This window comes from Euprymna scolopes, chromosome 33 (genome assembly GCF_053919585.1).
Source record: "Euprymna scolopes isolate OS-2025 chromosome 33, ASM5391958v1, whole genome shotgun sequence".
Taxonomy (NCBI): domain Eukaryota; kingdom Metazoa; phylum Mollusca; class Cephalopoda; order Sepiida; family Sepiolidae; genus Euprymna; species Euprymna scolopes.
In genome coordinates this window covers 37625343-37643972 of record NC_136514.1, presented here as the reverse complement: position 1 = coordinate 37643972, position 18630 = coordinate 37625343, and the positions used below count along the sequence as shown (strand labels likewise).

Genomic DNA, 18630 nt, shown 5'->3' with positions numbered 1-18630 from the left:
GCTAATTAAGCTATTTTTTTGTACAAACATGGTGTTTTTTTTTTATTTAATTCAAATCTTAGGACTTTACTAATTATGTTTTAAATAGACCCAGAAAACTAATATTTATCTTTTAAAGGATTTTTACAATGAATTTATTTAACTTCAAAATTCAGCTGAATTGGTTAGCTCGCCGTGAAAACATTTTTCATAACTTTTTTTTTCACATGTACAGATATTTTTTCCTTTATGAAATTAACTTTAGTCTCTAATTTTTCAAATACAATCAAAAAGTAGTCGGAAACCTAAAAAAATTATGGTAAATCAACTTTCAAAACTAGGTTCGTCTATCTTTATCCGCCCATTTTTGCCCGTACCTAGATTTTTATATATTAAATAAAAAAGCTCTTCATCTGTAAATAAAAAAAAGTAAAAAAAAGTAATTAAATTCAATAATTGTTCCCATCATTAATGTTTTCCGTTGTATTTATGTAATGAAAACAGGACGAGAGATTCCGTCTGGTAATCTTTTATTCAATTAAGAATCTTATTACTCGTCTACTTGACAAGCAGAAATGTACATCTTTTATAGCTTGGATTATCAAAGAGGAGATAATCCATATTCACAAAAAATTATTCGTCAATTTAATGAAAAAGCTTGCTGAAAATCATTTAAATACTGGATTGTCTCCCCTGTTTTGGGGTAGAACTGTTTCCAAACTAAAAACAAATAATTATCAGAGGCAATCTAAAGTGCTTACGTGACTAAAAATCTAGCTCTAAATTTGTTCAAATTTATAAGAAAAAAGAAATGTAAAAAGAAACATGTTTTATGCAAACAATACATTGTTTCTTTTCATAAAAAATAAACATTTTTTGTAATTTAACTCATTTCAGTTGTGGTGTCGTCGTGGCATTCTATGTATTCCTTTATTGCAGGACGCCATTCAGGTGTTGGTTTTATGCTGGATTTCAGTCGCTGGAAGAAAGAGAAAAAAAATAACGATTCTTTTTTACAATTACACTGCTAGAACCCCCCCCCCCCACAGAAACAATATAGAAGATAATACAAATTTCGCACTAGAATGTGAGCTTCCCTAAGAATTAAACCATAATACTTGATGACATTCTTTGCCATGTTCTACTTAAATTAAATCTCTTTCTTATTCGGGCGGCACAACAAAACTTACTCTTCCGAATGTGAATGAAGAGAGGCCAGAAATTTCCCCCATTCTATATTTGTGCTTAAATCAAAACGCGGATTCCATGAACAAAGCTTCTTTCTTAGAACTGCACGCCTGTGGAACTCTGTTCCGTCTGCCTGCTTCCCACCTTGGATGTCTTAAAGTCCATTGTTAACAAATTCCTAATGAACCGCCCCCTTAAGTAAACACTTCATCAAATCTCCACACTAACGTAATGTACTTGCAATAACCCTTATCCCTCAGTGGCTTCCAGGCCTTGATAAGTGGTGATCACTGTGTAAAAAAAAAAAAAAATCTTAGGACTTTACTAATTATGTTTGAAATAGACACAGAAAACTAATATTTATCTTTTAAAGGATTTTTACAATGAATTTATTTAACTTCAAAATTCAGCTGAATTGGTTAGCTCGCCGTGAAAACATTTTTCATAACTCTTTTTTTTTCACATGTACAAATATTTTTTCCTTTAGGAAATTAACTTTAGTCTCTAATTTTTCAAATACAATCAAAAAGTAGTCGGAAACCTAAAAAAAATTATGATAAATCAACTTTCAAAACTAGGTTCGTCTATCTTTATCCGCCCATTTTTGCCCGTACCTAGTTTTTTATATATTAAATAAAAAAGCTCTTCATCTGTAAATAAAAAAAGTAAAAAAAAGTAATTAAATTCAATAACTGATCCCATCATTAATGTTTTCCGTTGTATTTATGTAATGAAAACAGGACGAGAGATTCCGTCTGGTAATCTTTTATTCAATTAAGAATCTTATTACTCGTCTACTTGACAAGCAGAAATGTACATCTTTTATAGCTTGGATTATCAAAGAGGAGATAATCCATATTCACAAAAAATTATTCGTCAATTTAATGAAAAAGCTTTGCTGAAAATATTTAAATACTGGATTGTCTCCCCTGTTTTGGGGTAGAACTGTTTCCAAACTGAAAACAAATAATTATCAGAGGCAATCTAAAGTGCTTACGTGACTAAAAATCTAGCTCTAAATTTGTTCAAATTTGTAAGAAAAAAGAAATGTAGAAAGAAACATGTTTTATGCAAACAATACATTGTTTCTTTTCATAAAAAATAAACATTTTTTGTAATTTAACTCATTTCAGTTGTGGTGTCGTCGTGACATTCTGTGTATTTCTTTATTGCAGGACGCCATTCAGGTGTTGGTTTCATGCTGGATTTCAGTCGCTGGAAGAAAGAGAAAAAAATAACGATTCTTTTTTAGAATTACACCGCTAGAAAAAAAAAAAAACAAACAAAAAAAAGCAGAAACAATAATGAAGATAATACAAATTGCGCACTAAAAATAGAATGTGAGCTTCCCTAAGAATTAAACCATAATACTTGATGATATAATGTGAATGAAGAGAGGCCAGAAATAGAAAAAGAATATGTCTTCTTGCAAAATGTTCGGCACACCTCTACTTGTCCTGTTGTATATTTGTTATATTTGTTAGGACGAATAAGTAAGCATAAAGGAGAGATAACAACGAGACGTCTTTAGGGTACAAGAAGCCATTTTTTATGATATGCGAAGGGACGTAACCCGTACAGTTAAAAATGCAAAACAAGATTGGATAATCCATATCTTTGCAGTCCACAAACAAAAAATTTAAAGAAACGTAATATTGACCGTCGCCTTTACCATAGCCCAGTCATCTTAGATCTCTTTTTGATTCTTAAGACACAACAAATCTTACTTTGCTGGATGTGAATGAACAGAGGCCAGAATAGGAAATGAAAATGTCTCTCTGCGCAATGTTTTGCGCATCACATCCGGTTCACAAAAAAAAAAGGTTAAAGAAACGTAGCTTCAAGAACTAATGTTGTAACAAAAGAGTAAAGATTGACAAAGACCTGTTAGGTAATGATGCAGATTTTGTAAATAAATAAAACTCATTTCACAATAAAAATCATTGTACAATAGCTTCGTTTTTAAGGATTCCTCTCTGCTAACTCCCCCACCCCCACCCCGCATACACTAATTAACTCACTCGATCTACACACGACGGAACTATCTCCAACCTTCCTTTTTTCCTCTACCGGACTGATCATCATTTCCATTTTTTTCCCGAGCTACAGTTATTACGTATCGACTATTGATTGGACAAAATCCCCAATCAGCACTTTCTTTCAACCAATCAAAAAAACGCAAGAAATATCCACTCCAGATATTGGCACGTAGTATAAGAACTCAAACACGTTGATTTTATTCCTCTTTTGTGTTTCTATTTGCAAAAACGAAACAAATACAACACGTCAAAATCCGATAAACATCCAATAAGCCAAGTTGCATACACTTAAGGAGAGATTTTCATGGATTATTAAGCACACACACACACACACACACACACACACACACACACACACACACACTGTTAATGGAACGCACATATAAAGTTGTACATATAAACGCACAAACAAAACTACGCAATTGACTATTTTGTAGTTGTCATTGCCAAAATGCTATTTTTTTTTAATAACAAATATTTTTAAAAATGGGGAAAGAAAAAAAAATGCTGGAGAATTCAAGCAAAGTCTCCTGAATAAAGACAAAGTGACAATAAACAAAAGGGAGGAAAATATTAAAAAGGGAGCAAATGAAAGCCACCACGAAAAGTATATTAAATTAGTCAAGTTTTATTTAAATAAATAAATGCTGATACGATATTGACAAATAAAGTGGGAAAAATATGCGGTGTCATTTTTAAAATAATCAAACAAAAATAGTCTTACTTAATTTGTAAAACCTGAAAGGAAAGAAGCCTGCGAAAAGAGGTCTTTGTTTCCTTTTTCCAGTCCTTTTCTTGAGAAGCCCTCTCACAATCTTCTAGAACTTTCTGCTTCTAATGTTTTTATTTAATTGGAATTCATTATTGAGATGAGTATTGTTTTATTAATTTTATTTATTGCGGACCATTATCCTCATCTTTTTCTTAGCTGTTTCACGACGTTTCGGCCAACTATTCCTCTGTGGTAACCGCGACGGATAGGAACTCTGAATCTCCTGACTTCATCCACTGCAATTACTGCCTTCCGTAGTTGTTGTCGGCTCACCACGTTTTTGGCCAAATAAGCCTCTGGGTAGAATTGAAACCGCTATCTTCAGACAATTCTCACCTAGAACTATAGAGATTCAACGTCTCTTATCAACTGCGCCACGGGTCCCGAAGGACGATCAAGGTTGAATTTTTGGTCTTATAAATTCATGTTTATTTATTTTCTTTTCCTTGTGTTGGTGTAATGGTTGACATTACTTGTTTTCCGAGCCGAATAAACATTTTACATTAAGTAAAAATATTAAAAACTTGCCAGCTAGGTAGAAGAATAACTTATTTCGCCTTTGGTAACATTTATCTGTCATATATTTTATTTTATTTGTTTTTACCACATTTTCGAATCTCTGTGGGTTAAACAAAACGAGATAGTGTCAGCTGAAAGGTTTGTGTGAAGCAACGTGTGATGTCACTTAAAAGTGAAATATTTGATATCGGTTATACTGCTGGCTTATTATTCGTCTACAATGGTTTTACTTACCTTTAGGAAAGGGCCTCGCAATGACAATATTTCTTGAAAGGCTGCAATTGGGAAAGTTACGACCGACAGGAGGGCGATAAATGTTCCGACGTAACTGACCCAGACAGGAAACGGCTCCCCTGAGTCATACTTGAGTGGGGACTGATCAACTAAAGTAAGTATCCAAAAGGCCTGTAGAGAAATAAAAGGACATAAATTTCATATTTCATGATGACGACGACGACGATGACGACGACGATTATGATGATTACGATGATGATAATGATAATGACGATCATGACAACCACCGCGAATACGATGATGATGATGATGATGATGATGATGATGATTTTTTATCTGCATTACAAATTATTTTAATGCTAGCTGCTACCCACCCGGCCACGCGTTGCCGTGTATGAGTCTGGTTGACGCAACTATTAGATTGATTTATATTGCACACGCACACATATATGATGACAATAATAATAATAATAATAATAATAATAATAATAATAATAATAATAATAAAAATAATAAAAATAATAATAACAAAGAATACTAAGAAAAAGATTTCGCAAACCTTTAAGTAAAGTGCTTAATAAAATAAAATATTGAGAACATGTTGGTAAATAAGTTATTTATAAAAAAATGCTTATATAAAAAAATGCTTATATCAGATAAACACTGCACCTCTTTTGATTTCATTATATATATATATATATATATATATATATATATATATATATATATATATATATATATGATTGTTGAGCTGGATTAAATCCGACGATATGAAATAAAATGGAGGTGGAAGGACCTGAGTATTTAACGTTTCGCCCGATTTATTCGGGCTTCTTCAAGAGGGATGGTCATTGACGAGAGAGTCGGAGAATTAGGGCTATATATACATAAGGAAAACACGCTGCTCTTCCCCATCATTATATATAGCCCCAATCCTCCGACTCTCTCGTCAATGACCATCCCTCTTGAAGAAGCCCGAATAAATCGGGCGAAACGTTGAGTATTCAGGTCCTTCCACCTCCATTTTATTTCATATATATATATATATATATATATATATATATATATATATATATATAACATATTATATGGAAAATGGATGATACAAATAACCAATAACACAATTAATAGATGGTAAAATTAATCTCACCAATGTAGACAAAGGAGCAACAAATTTGCATAATGGTTTCCAGAAGACATATGGTTTACGGCCTAACATCAATGTTATATCTTCCAAAAATCTTTTAAAACCTAATTCAAAACAAGAGAAAAATTATTGATATCAGAAAATTATAGAAATATTTGACTAATGAGCTGAGAGACTGGTCATATTTTATGGGATAAGCTGATATACCTATTTCGGATACAGAGACTATAAATATAGTTGCATTTAACACGTTACTGGGTTAGGGCTCTGTGGCAGCTAATGCTCCAGAAGCATGACGTGTACTTTTGTAACATACTTTTACTAATACACTTTTTTGTGAATTATATACAGTGTGTGTCGTGATTATTACCGGCCTGCAAGGCTACAACACCGCACGAACGGAATTGAATGCAATAACGGCGATGGCAAATGTAGAAGGACTTTAGAGGGTATTTTTTTTAACTAGGTACAATGCTAGCAATAGTGATGGCAAATGTCACGATTTTCCTGCCATAGTTCTTGTCAAGAAACTATAAATATAATTACATTTAACATTTTTTGAGGATTGAATATATAACAAAGCCGCTGATGCTGGGTGCAGCAGCAGCAGCAGCAGCAGCAGCAGCAACAGCAACAGTAGGTGCATCCGCATATAGATATGCAAATAACCAAGCTGGCTGCGCGAAATGACGTCGCAGCAGAGACAAAAGGACGTGTGGCTAGAGAAGCAGGGCGTTCAGCAAAACAGATGCCCGGAAAAGTGGTGTTCGAGACATGGCTGGTGTTTTGAATAGCATGTGCTCGAGACACGTGGGTGACGTCACAGCAGAGACAAAAGAACTGTTTAAATATTTAGAAAAGAATGTGTTGTTGGAAATACCAGACATAAAAGCTTTGCTTAAAAAGAAAATGAGCCGAGTTTTTTCTTCCTTTATGGCGATCCCTGGCAGTTATGGTCCCCTAAATAATGACGTGTACTTCTATAGTATACTTTTTGTTAAAGTGGTTGAAATGGAGATAACAAATGCCACGGTTTTCAAACCACACCAAAGACCATAACTATGGCCGGAAACTTTGTTTTCATCACTCTTGGCACGTCTATATTATTTGTGGAAATGCATTTTGAGGATGCTGGCAATGGTCCTGTTGTCATAACTTTGATCGGTAGAGAGCATGAGTTGTACAGCGGCGCACCTCCAATCTCACTCGTTGAACATTGTGTCACTTTCAGACATGATAGAAGGCTCCTATTGCTCTTGAGATATATACACAACTGGCCAACTAGTAGATGGTCCGCAACAACAAAAAAAGAACCCAGATTTCATCAAACGGAAATGGAATCATGTTGTCTTTTCTAGGGCGACAATTTTATCGTTCAACTCCTTAAAATCATGGTATAGAGTAACATTTATTCCAGCGAATAATGGAACAGTCCAGCGACACCATTAGCTTATGGAAGCAAAACAAAAATTAATAATTAAACGAAATATTGTTATAAATTAACTGACTGCGTCAGCACTAAACCTATTCGGGTTTAACCGGCTTCCTCCGAAGTAGGAAGTTTCAGGGGAGTATGAAATTCGCAAGCTGTCCCCAGTCGCATGTATATCCCTGTCAGGGGAGATAACGACGTTGGGTTTTTGCAATTTCTTGCAGGGAGGTGTCGACGTCCTCCGACATACAGCGCCTGGAATTTTCAAATTGGTCACCCATTTTAGTAATGACCAGGTTCAACATTGCTTAACTTTGGTGATCTGTCGGGAACTGGTGTGTCAATGTCACTATTCCGTATATATATATATTGTTATAAATTACGAAACATAAAACAATTTAAGTAAATATTTTTTTAATAAATAAAATTTTACAAATGCAGAATTATTTAAACAATAAATTACTCAATATTAGATTTATAAAAAATCAGGTAAATGATAAATATCTTAAAAGATGAATATGAGAACAATCTTACCATAAATCCAGCAAACGGCAATAGATTCCATGAAGATTATAAACAAAAGTGAAATACTGGAACAATACCAGTCTATAATTTGTACGACATAAACTCCGCCCTACAATATCAAAAAGCAATCATTTATTAACTATACCATTTCAAATAGAGCGAAGAGGAATTGATGTTAAATACAATTTTTAATTCATCAACAACAACAACAACAACATTTAAAATAGAACGAACAGAAAATTATTTTAAATAGTATTCAAATAAATCGACAAAGGAGGATATTTTTATTAACATTACAAATAGAACGAAAGTGGAAATTATTTTTAATAAAATTTTACATTAAAAAAAAACGAGAATTATTTGACTTTCCAAATTAACGTAAATAAAATTATTCTGAACAACATTTCAAATAAAACTAATAAAAAATATGTTCATATTCCTAATAGAATATTTTGGCATTCAGTGACATGAGGCGAATGTGTGTATTTTAGTTTCAAGGACCACCGACAGATGTCACTTGTCAGCCAAAGAACAGGGGTGGATAACTCTTCCTTTTCTAAAAGTGCGTGCAAACTAAAATTATATTTTGCTATATTTTTTATACAATTTTTCTATACAAAAAACTTATTCTTAAACCTCTATAAACGTTTCATGTTTTTTTAATTATATTTTTCTACATTTTTTATACAATATTTCTGTAAAAAAAAATAATTCTTAAACCTCTATAAATGTTTCATGGTTTTTAAATTATATTTTGCTACATTTTTATACAATTTTTCCGTACAAAAAATTATTCTTAAAACTCTATAAATATTTCATGTTTGTTAAATTATATTTTGCTACATTTTTTATACAATCTTTCTGTACAAAAAATATTCTAAAACCTCTATAAATGTTTCATGTTTTTTAAATTATATTCTGCTACCTTTTTTATACAATCTTTCTGTACAAAAATAATTCTTAAACCTCTATAAATGTTTAATGCTTTTTAAATTATATTTTGCTACATTTGTATATAATCTTTCTGTACAAAAATTATTCTTAAACCTTTATAAATGTTTCATGCTTTTTAAATTATATGTTGCTACATTTTTTATACAATCTTTCTGTACAAAAATTTATTCTTAAACCTCTATAAATGTTTGATGCTTTTTAAATTATATTTTGCTACATTTTTATACAATCTTTCTGTACAAAAATTATTATTAAACCTATATAAATGTTTCATGTTTTTTAATTATATATTGATACATTTTTATACAATATTTCTGTAAAAAAATATTCTTAAAACTCTATAAATGTTTCATGTTTGTTTAATTATATTTTGATACATTTTTTATACAATCTTTCTGTACAAAAAATATTCTTAAACCTCTATAAATGTTTCATGTTTGTTAAATTATATTTTACTACATTTTTATACAATCTTTCTGTACAAAAATATTATTCTTAAACCTCTATAAATGTTTCATGTTTTTTACATTATATTTTGATACATTTTTATACAATCTTTCTGTAAAAACAATGTATTCTTAAAACTCTATAAATGTTTCATGTTTCTTAATTTATATTTTGATACATTTTTATACAATCTTTCTGTACAAAAAATATTCTTAAACCTTTATAAATGTTTCATGCTTTTTAAATTATATATTGCTACATTTTTTCATACAATCTTTTTGTACAAAGATTTATTCTTAAAACTCTATAAATTTTTCATGCTTTTTAAATTATATTTTGCTACATTTGTATACAATCTTTCTGTACAAAAATTATTATTAAACCTCTATAAATGTTTCATTTTTGTTAAATTATATATTGATACATTTTTATACAATCTTTCTGTACAAAACATATTCTTAAACCTCTATAAATGTTTCATGTTTGTTAAATTATATTTTGCTACATTGTTTTATACAATCTTTCTGTACAAAAAATATTCTTAAACCTCTATAAATGTTTCATGTTTGTTAAATTATATTTTGCTACATTGTTTTATACAATCTTTCTGTACAAAAAAATATTCTTAAACCTCTATAAATGTTTCATGTTTGTTAAATAATATTTTGCTACATTTTTTATACGATCTTTCTGTACAAAAATATTCTTAAACCTCTATTAATGTTTCATGTTTGTTAAATTATGTTTCGATACATTTTTATACAATCTTTCTGTACAAAAAATATTCTTAAACCACTATAAATGTTTCATATTTGTTAAATTATATTTTGATACATTTTTATACAATCTTTCTGTACAAAAAATATTCTTAAACCTTTATAAATGTTTCATGTTTGTTAAATTATATTTTGCTACATTTTTATACAATGTTTCTGTACAAAACATATTCTTAAACCTCTATAAATGTTTCATGTTTTTTTAAATTATGTTTTGATACATTGTTATACAATCTTTTTGTACAAAAAATTCTAAAAACTCTATAAATGTTTCATGTTTGTTAAATTATATTTTGATACATTTTTATACAATTTTTCTGTACAAAAAATATTCTTGAACCTCTATAAATGTTTCATGTTTGTTAAATTATATTTTGCTACATTGTTTTATACAATCTTTCTGTACAAAAATTTATTTTTAAACCTCTATAAATGTTTCATGTTTGTTAAATTATATTTTGATACATTTTTATACAATCCTTCTGTAAAAAAATATTCTTAAAACTCTATAAATGTTTCATGTTTGTTAAATTATATTTTGCTACATTTTTATACAATCTTTCTGTACAAAAAACTCTATAACTATAAATGTTTCATGTTTTTTAAATTATATTTTGATACATTTTTATACAATCTTTCTGTACAAAATATTCTCAAACCTCTATAAATGTTTCATGTTTGTTAAATTATATTTTGCTACATTTTTATACAATCTTCCTTTACAAAAAATATTCTTAAACCTCTATAAATGTTTCATGTATGTTAAATTATATTTTGCTACATTGTTGTATACAATCTTTCTGTAAAAATATTCTGAAAACTCTATAATTGTTTCATGTATTTTTAATTATATTTTGCTACATTATTTATACAATCTTTCTGTACAAAAAATATTCTTAAAACTCTATAAATGTTTCATGTTTTTTAAATTATATTTTGATACATTTTTATACAATCTTTCTGTACAAAAAAATTTTCTTGAACCTCTGTAAATGTTTCATGTATGTTAAATTATATTTTGCTACATTTTTATACAATCTTTCCGTACAAAAATATTCTTAAACCTCTATAAATCTTTCATGTTTGTTAAATTATGTTTTGATACATTTTTATACAATCTTTTTGTACAAATATATTCTTAAACCTCTATAAATCTTTCATGTTTGTTAAATTATGTTTTGATACATTGTTATACAATCTTTCTGTACAAAAATATTCTTAAAACTCTATAAATATTTCATGTTTGTTAAATTATATTTTGCTACATTTTTATACAATCTTTCTGTACAAAAATATTCTTGAACCTCTATAAATCTTTCATGTTTGGTAAATTATATTTTGCTACATTTTTATACAATCTTTCTGTACAAAAAACTCTATAACTATAAATGTTTCATGTTTTTTAAATTATATTTTGATACATTTTTATACAATCTTTTTGTACAAAATATTCTTAAACCTCTATAAATGTTTCATGTTTGTTAAATTATATTTTGCTACATTGTTTTATACAATCTTTCTGTACAAAAAAATATTCTTAAACCTCTATAAATCTTTCATGTTTGTTAAATTATATTTTGCTACATTTTTATACAATCTTACTTTACAAAAAATATTCTTGAACCTCTATAAATGTTTCATGTATGTTAAATTATATTTTGCTACATTGTTTTATACAATCTTTCTGTAAAAAAAAATTATTATTGAACCTCTATAAATGTTTCATGTTTGTTAAATTATATTTTGCTACATTTTTATACAATCTTTCCGTACAAAAATATTCTTAAACCTCTATAAATGTTTCATGTTTGTTAAATTATATTTTGCTACATTTTTATACAATCTTTCTGTACAAAAAATATTCTTGAACCTCTATAAATATGTCATATTTGTTAAATTATATTTTGCTACATTTTTATACAATATTTCTGTACAAAAAATATTCTTAAACCTCTACAAATGTTTCATGTTTGTTAAATTATATTTTGCTACATTTTTATACAATCTTTCTGTACAAAAAATATTCTTAAACCTCTATAAATGTTTCATGTTTTTTAAATTATATTTCGATACATTTTTATACAATCTTTCTGTAAAAAATATTCTTAAAACTCTATAAATGTTTCATGTTTGTTAAATTATATTTTGCTACATTTTTATACACTCTTTCTGTACAAAAACCTCTATAACTATAAATGTTTCATGTGTTTTAAATTATATTTTGATACATTTTTATACAATCCTTTTGTACAAAGATATTCTTAAACCTCTATAAATGTTTCATGGTTTTTAAATTATATTTTGCTACATTTTTATACAATCTTTCTGTACAAAAAATATTCTTAAACCTCTATAAATGTTTCATGTTTTTTAAATTATATTTCGATACATTTTTATACAATCTTTCTGTAAAAAATATTCTTAAAACTCTATAAATGTTTCATGTTTGTTAAATTATATTTTGCTACATTTTTATACACTCTTTCTGTACAAAAACCTCTATAACTATAAATGTTTCATGTGTTTTAAATTATATTTTGATACATTTTTATACAATCCTTTTGTACAAAGATATTCTTAAACCTCTATAAATGTTTCATGTTTGTTAAATTATATTTTGCTACATTTTTATACAATCTTTCTGTACAAAAATTATTCTTAAACCTCTATAAATGTTTCATGTTTTTTAGATTATTTTTTGATACATTTTTTATACAATCTTTCTTTAAAAAAAAAATTATTCTTGAACCTCTATAAATGTTTCATGTTTTTTAGATTATTTTTTGATACATTTTTATACAATGTTTCTGCACAAAAATAATTCTAAAAACAATCTATGTTTCGTGTTTTTATCATATTTATTATTTTATTTTCAGTTATGAATTACTTATTTCTCTTACGAAGAATATGAGTCAATAACTCGTGTTACTTATATGTCACTGACATGCAGAAGTGCCAACATTTTTGATAATATTTCAAATAAAACGGATAAAAATATTTTGATATTCATAATAGAATATTTTAAATAACATTTTAAATGGAACGGAAAGAAAATTATTTTAAGTAATACTAGCTAGACGTCCAGTATCACCCGGTCGTACAATACGCTTTAACATGATATCTTAATTGATGCAGATATTATATATTACGAGGAATAATTTGCCCGGTGGACTAATTAGCAAATAAATAAACAAAAAAATAAAAAATAATGATAATGTTATTTATCAAATTCCGTCTGTGTTTGTTTACAATATCACGTCAGCTGATATTTGGGCTTGACGATGAATGCGCTGGAATAGTCACTTCAGATTGATGCTTAGTTTTAAAATCTGCAAACGAAGAAATGATTTGCGGCGATTTTAAATGATACCTCCACTTTTATCCTAAATTGAAAGCGGGACTATTCGATCTGTAGTCGAATGCTCTACCACTCCAGATGCTATGTCTCCAGATGACAATAAATAAATCTTTTTTTTCGAATAAGAAATGATTTGCTGAGATTTTATTATCTCACTTGGCTGGTGTTTCGTAAAACATTTCCCTGTAAAAATTCTCCTTTTTTTATCTATAAATATCGATAATCGATAATCGAAAAAATCCGATGAAAGAAGGAACAGGCGATTTTGATTAAAGTTAACGCCTTACACAGCCTAAAATCACGAGTGGAATTGAGAAATTTTACTACCGCACAAGCAGAAAGTCCCGGCTCATAAAACCAACAGTAGGTTCTTTGAAATGACAGGGGCACGTTCGAAATGAATGTCTCTGTTTAGAGCACAACTGAAACTTGATGCTTGATATCTGCATTTTAAACTTTAATTCAGGCCATTATATAAAAATAATGTTAAAAATCAAGAGTACGTTCTTTTCGATTTAATCTAAATACGAAACCTCGTAATTGTAGAGCTAATCCTCAACTCTTTTCCTTTACCAAATATGGCGACATACACCTGGAGAAAGTCTGAACATTAGGGCTGAGTTACTGAAAAAAAAAGTATCACTCTTTTTTTTAAATACTCACAAACGCCTATTAAGTCTAGTTATACAATTAGATATTATTAGTTGTTTAGTTGGATTAATTGGAGTAATGTCAGAACAATCCTCCACCGAAATGACTATCTAGAGAGCATTAATGGAAACTTTCCGTTTGTTTTAAGAATTTACAGTTGGTTACTGATGGAATATAGCCTTAACCTTTTTTGTTATAAATAATTTAGAAATAATATCCCCCAGTGATATTTTTATAACCTTTATAATTTCTTTTGTGATTTTTTTTTTCAATTTAACCTAAATACGAAACCTCGGAAGTGTAGAGCTAGACCCCCTACCTTTCTATTACCGAACATGGCAACTTATACACCTGAAGAAGGTCGGATTTTACACATGCAAATAGCACCCAAGATGAGAACATTAATCCGATTAATCCAAATAATACAAGTACTTATGGATTTGTTTAAAAATCCGGTTTTGGCTGATATTTCGGGGGGAGGGGGAACGAACTTTTGATAAAACAAATTTTTTCAATGCAATGAGAGTTGATGAAATAGTCTTGTCAGCGTGTGACATTGGCTGTTACAAACCAGTCACTTAATCCTTACCTGAGTCACACAAGGGAGTCCAAATAGAAATGACATAATGCATAGTACTCCTGTCACAAGGATCTTTCTGTTATTTAATTTTTCTGGGAATGAGTCACTCAGTGAAGTTAGTAGAACTTGAACGTGAACAAACTATAAAAAAATAAAAAATAAAATAAAATCAATCTTATTATAATGAATACATTGTGTCCGTCTCTTAGCGACTTTATGTCACATTTATAAAATTACGGGCGACTATATTTTTTTTCGGAAAGCGAAAATCAGAATTTCGTGAAAATGGCGAGAGCCGATTTACGAGTGACTTCCAATAAGTTTCCAGACTTTTTTTGTACAGTAAAACTAAGGTTAGATCTCGATCTCGTGAGAATCCGTTGCTTCTGTCGAAAGTTTTAGGCAGACATACATACATGCATTTAAATAAACAGGTAACATTTATATTATAGACTAGCCTGGGTGCCCGGCGTTGCCCGGCGTTGCCCGGCGTTGCCCGGATGTTTGTAGGTGTGTGTTAAGCAAAAAAAAAAAAAAAGAAGAGTTGTAGTTAGCAGGCAGGCTCGAACCCGTGACGCGAAGGCGGAAAAGAAAGTGGAGGTGTGCGTAAAAGTATTGCTTGAGCAAAAAACAACAACAACAACAACAACAACAACAAAAAATATGTAAAATTGCAAGCGTAAAAAAAAGTGGTAGTAGGCAGAAAAACTCGAACGCGTACCGCGAAGGAGGAAAAGAAAATGAAAAAGAAAACGTAACGCGTTAGCTGTTGCGTCCATCGCCAAACACGAAACAACGAAGGCTTAAATTAAGACTAGACAATCGAAAAGAGGCGCTGACTTTCGAAAATATCGGCGGAAATAGCGACCCCTCTCTGTAGAAAAGTGCCTAGTTAAGAGTGAAGGAATTAATAATTTGGGCCCATTTTTCGTTATTTGTCGTCCAAAGGGTCGACGTTCAAAATGATTCCGATCTTGTGAAACTCCGTCGCCTTTATCGAAAGCTTTTGCAAGACATACATACATACATACATACATACATTTAAACAGACTTGGGCCCTTTATATTATAGATGATATAGATGTTTTACTATATTTATTTCTCTGTAGTTGGTGTTATGTTATTTCATTTATTTTTTATAATTTTGAGCTTTGCCTTACCTGACTGTCCATTCCAACAAGGAGCAACATAATAAAGAATATGGAAGACCAAAGCTGAGCGAAAGGTAATGTGGACAAAGCCTCTGGATAAACAACGAACGCAACACCAGGACCTGCGGAAATAAAACAAGAAAAACGAACCCACAGCATAATATAGTCTTTATTTACGTATAACCACGCCACACACACACACACACACACACACACACACACACACACACACACACACACACACACACACACATATATATAACTACTTCATTTACTCACATAAAATTAATATACGAAAGTATAGATTTATGCGTAAACTTTAAGTATTTACTTCAAAAGTTCTCAATACGTAGGTAGAGCTAGTTAGTAATTTATAAAATATATATGGCGATTAAGCTACACTGAATATTCGGCGTTTCATCCACTCTAGGATTTCTCAGAGCTCTTTAAACATGTTTTAATTATGTATAAGCCTGAGGAATCCTAGAGTGGATGAAACGCCGAATATTCAGTGTAGCTTAATCGTCATATATATTTTATAAATTACTATATATATATATATATATGTATATATATATATATATATATATATATATATATATATATATATATATATATATATATATATATATATATATATATATATAAAGGTTTTTGTGGTACAAAATTTTATTAAGGTTTTATAAAGGATAAGTGGAGTCATTATTAGAATTTGGAGGAAGATCGATGCGGGGAGAAAAAAATAAGTAGACATGAAAAATAGTCAAAAGTCTATTCGACTAAAATAAATAAATAAAAAAAAGAACCTCGTGGTACCTTTGGTCCGACACTTATCAAGAGACTAGCGGGGGGGGGTACCCGGCGTTGCCCGAGTGTTTGGAGGTGTGTGTGGTCGGTGGCGGTGGGGGGTGTTAATGAACACATAAGCGAAGTAAAAAAGGAAAAACTTATCTGAAAAAAATGAAGCGGGGGAAGGGGTAACCGGACGGTGGCGGCGGTTATAAAAACATAATATTAAGTAAAGAAAAACACAAAAAAACTAACGTAAGGCAGACAAACGATGTTAAATGTAAAAATCTGAAAAACAAAAACAAAAACAAAAAACAGAAAAACGCACGTTAAAAATTCTGAAAAATAAAAATAAAAAAAAACAAACACGTGAAAAATGGCTTAAATTCATTTCATCATTTTTCATTATTCTTGGAGCTGTTACTAATTCCGACAATCATTTTTCATAATTTTAACCCACATTATACCCCCTCCCCCTTACGAAAATAATAACTTTGATATATTGTCTGGTTTGATTATTTCATAAAAAACATCAATCAATTAACTCACATTTAATCATTTTTCATAATTTCTGAATATGATACTAATTTGACAATCATTTGTCATAATTTAAACCCACATCATCGCCATATTAAAATGGTTTTCTAAATTTTAACTTTATTATTTCAGCACAGTCTGTATTCTTATTTAATAAATTGTTAGGTGAAAGTACAAAATAGTTTTAAAAACCTCCCCTCCCTTTGTTAAGATTGGTTTTCTAAATAACTTTAATATTACAGCACGGTCCTTATTCTGCATATTAGGTTTTATTTATAAAATTGTTAGGCGAAGATACCTTCCTTTCTCCATATTAAATTTCTAAATAGTAACAGCACGGTCCATATCCTTTGTGCCATTGTCTAATTTTTAAATTTGTTAAATGAAAGTACAGAATAGTTAAAAACATACGCTCCCTATATTAATACTGTCTTTCTGAATAATAACGCTATTATTTAAGCACGGTCCGTATTCCGAACGTTAGTCCCGCCCCCCTCTTTTAAAAATATATATGAAATAAAGTAAGTATGCAATCGTAAATTGCTTAAACCATTTCAAGAACTGATTCCATATCACCCCATCACTTAAAAATAGATATGAAATAAATAAAATTTGAGATCATAAACTGCTTCAGCCGATTCCGGGCCTGACTCCGTATCCCCACTCAGCCCTTCCTTTAAAATATATGCAAAATAAAGTATTTTTGAGATCGTAAACTGCTTTAGCCATTTTCTGGGATTAACTCCATACCCCCCCCCCATTCTTAAATATATATTCTGAGTCGATTATTTTGTATCTTTGCTTTGCTTTTGTTTTTGTTTTTTAAGGAGGAGATATGCCTGGTAGGAAACTATATTACGCTTACTTGGCCTTTTTTCTAAGATCAAAGTGTAGTATCTGTTCTGGTGCAGCATTTCAGCGATCTCATCTCACCCACGCCATTTGTTTTTAAGGAGATAATGCCTGGTGAAAACAACTTGGTTATTTGGTCTTTATGACCGAGACAATTATTCCTAGAGGAAAGTAGAAAAGAATAAAAAACATAGCCTACCCTATCCATATTAAGAATGGCTTTCTAAATAATAACGCTATTATTTCAGCACGGTCCGTATTTCAGTTTGTTATTTAATAAATTGTTAGGTGAAAGTTCAGAATACTTTGAAAAATACCTTTTCCTCACCATATTAAGAATGGCTTTCTAAATGTTATTATTTCAGCACGGTTCGTATTCCGTGTATTATCCCAACCCATCTTAAAATATATATGAAATACATATGATATCGTAAAATAAAAGATAGATAGGCTTACAAATTCAAAACCGCGAATAAAATTTACGTATTATTTCATTCTTTTTTATTAATACAAAAAAATGAGTTGGTACTTTCAGTTAGAATTTAAATCAAAACATCTAGAGTTCCAGCCTAATGTTGTGTTCTCTATTAAGTGTGCGCATGCGTATGACCGCAAAAAATGTCTGCTCGTAGTTAATGTACATTTTATTTACTTACCCCTCCCCATAACCACCTACAAACACCCGGGCAACGCCGGGTACC

At 29.9% G+C, this 18630-nt stretch overlaps 1 protein-coding gene across 1 annotated transcript in view; it reads right to left on the bottom strand.

Annotated features, from left to right (window-relative positions):
- Window positions 1–495: 495 nt before the first annotated feature.
- The window catches only part of LOC145258194 (sodium- and chloride-dependent GABA transporter 1-like), a 69116-nt gene continuing 50981 nt past the window's right edge, over window positions 496–18630 (bottom strand). Inside the window, exons 9-15 of the mRNA XM_080116086.1 lie at window positions 15761–15873; window positions 14611–14742; window positions 7845–7944; window positions 5882–5982; window positions 4732–4902; window positions 2292–2382; window positions 496–958 (exon numbers count right to left, since the gene is read on the bottom strand). Coding sequence (XP_079972212.1) covers window positions 927–958; window positions 2292–2382; window positions 4732–4902; window positions 5882–5982; window positions 7845–7944; window positions 14611–14742; window positions 15761–15873 — 740 coding nt within the window. The 3' untranslated portion in view covers window positions 496–926. The remainder of the gene's footprint in view (window positions 959–2291; window positions 2383–4731; window positions 4903–5881; window positions 5983–7844; window positions 7945–14610; window positions 14743–15760; window positions 15874–18630) is intronic.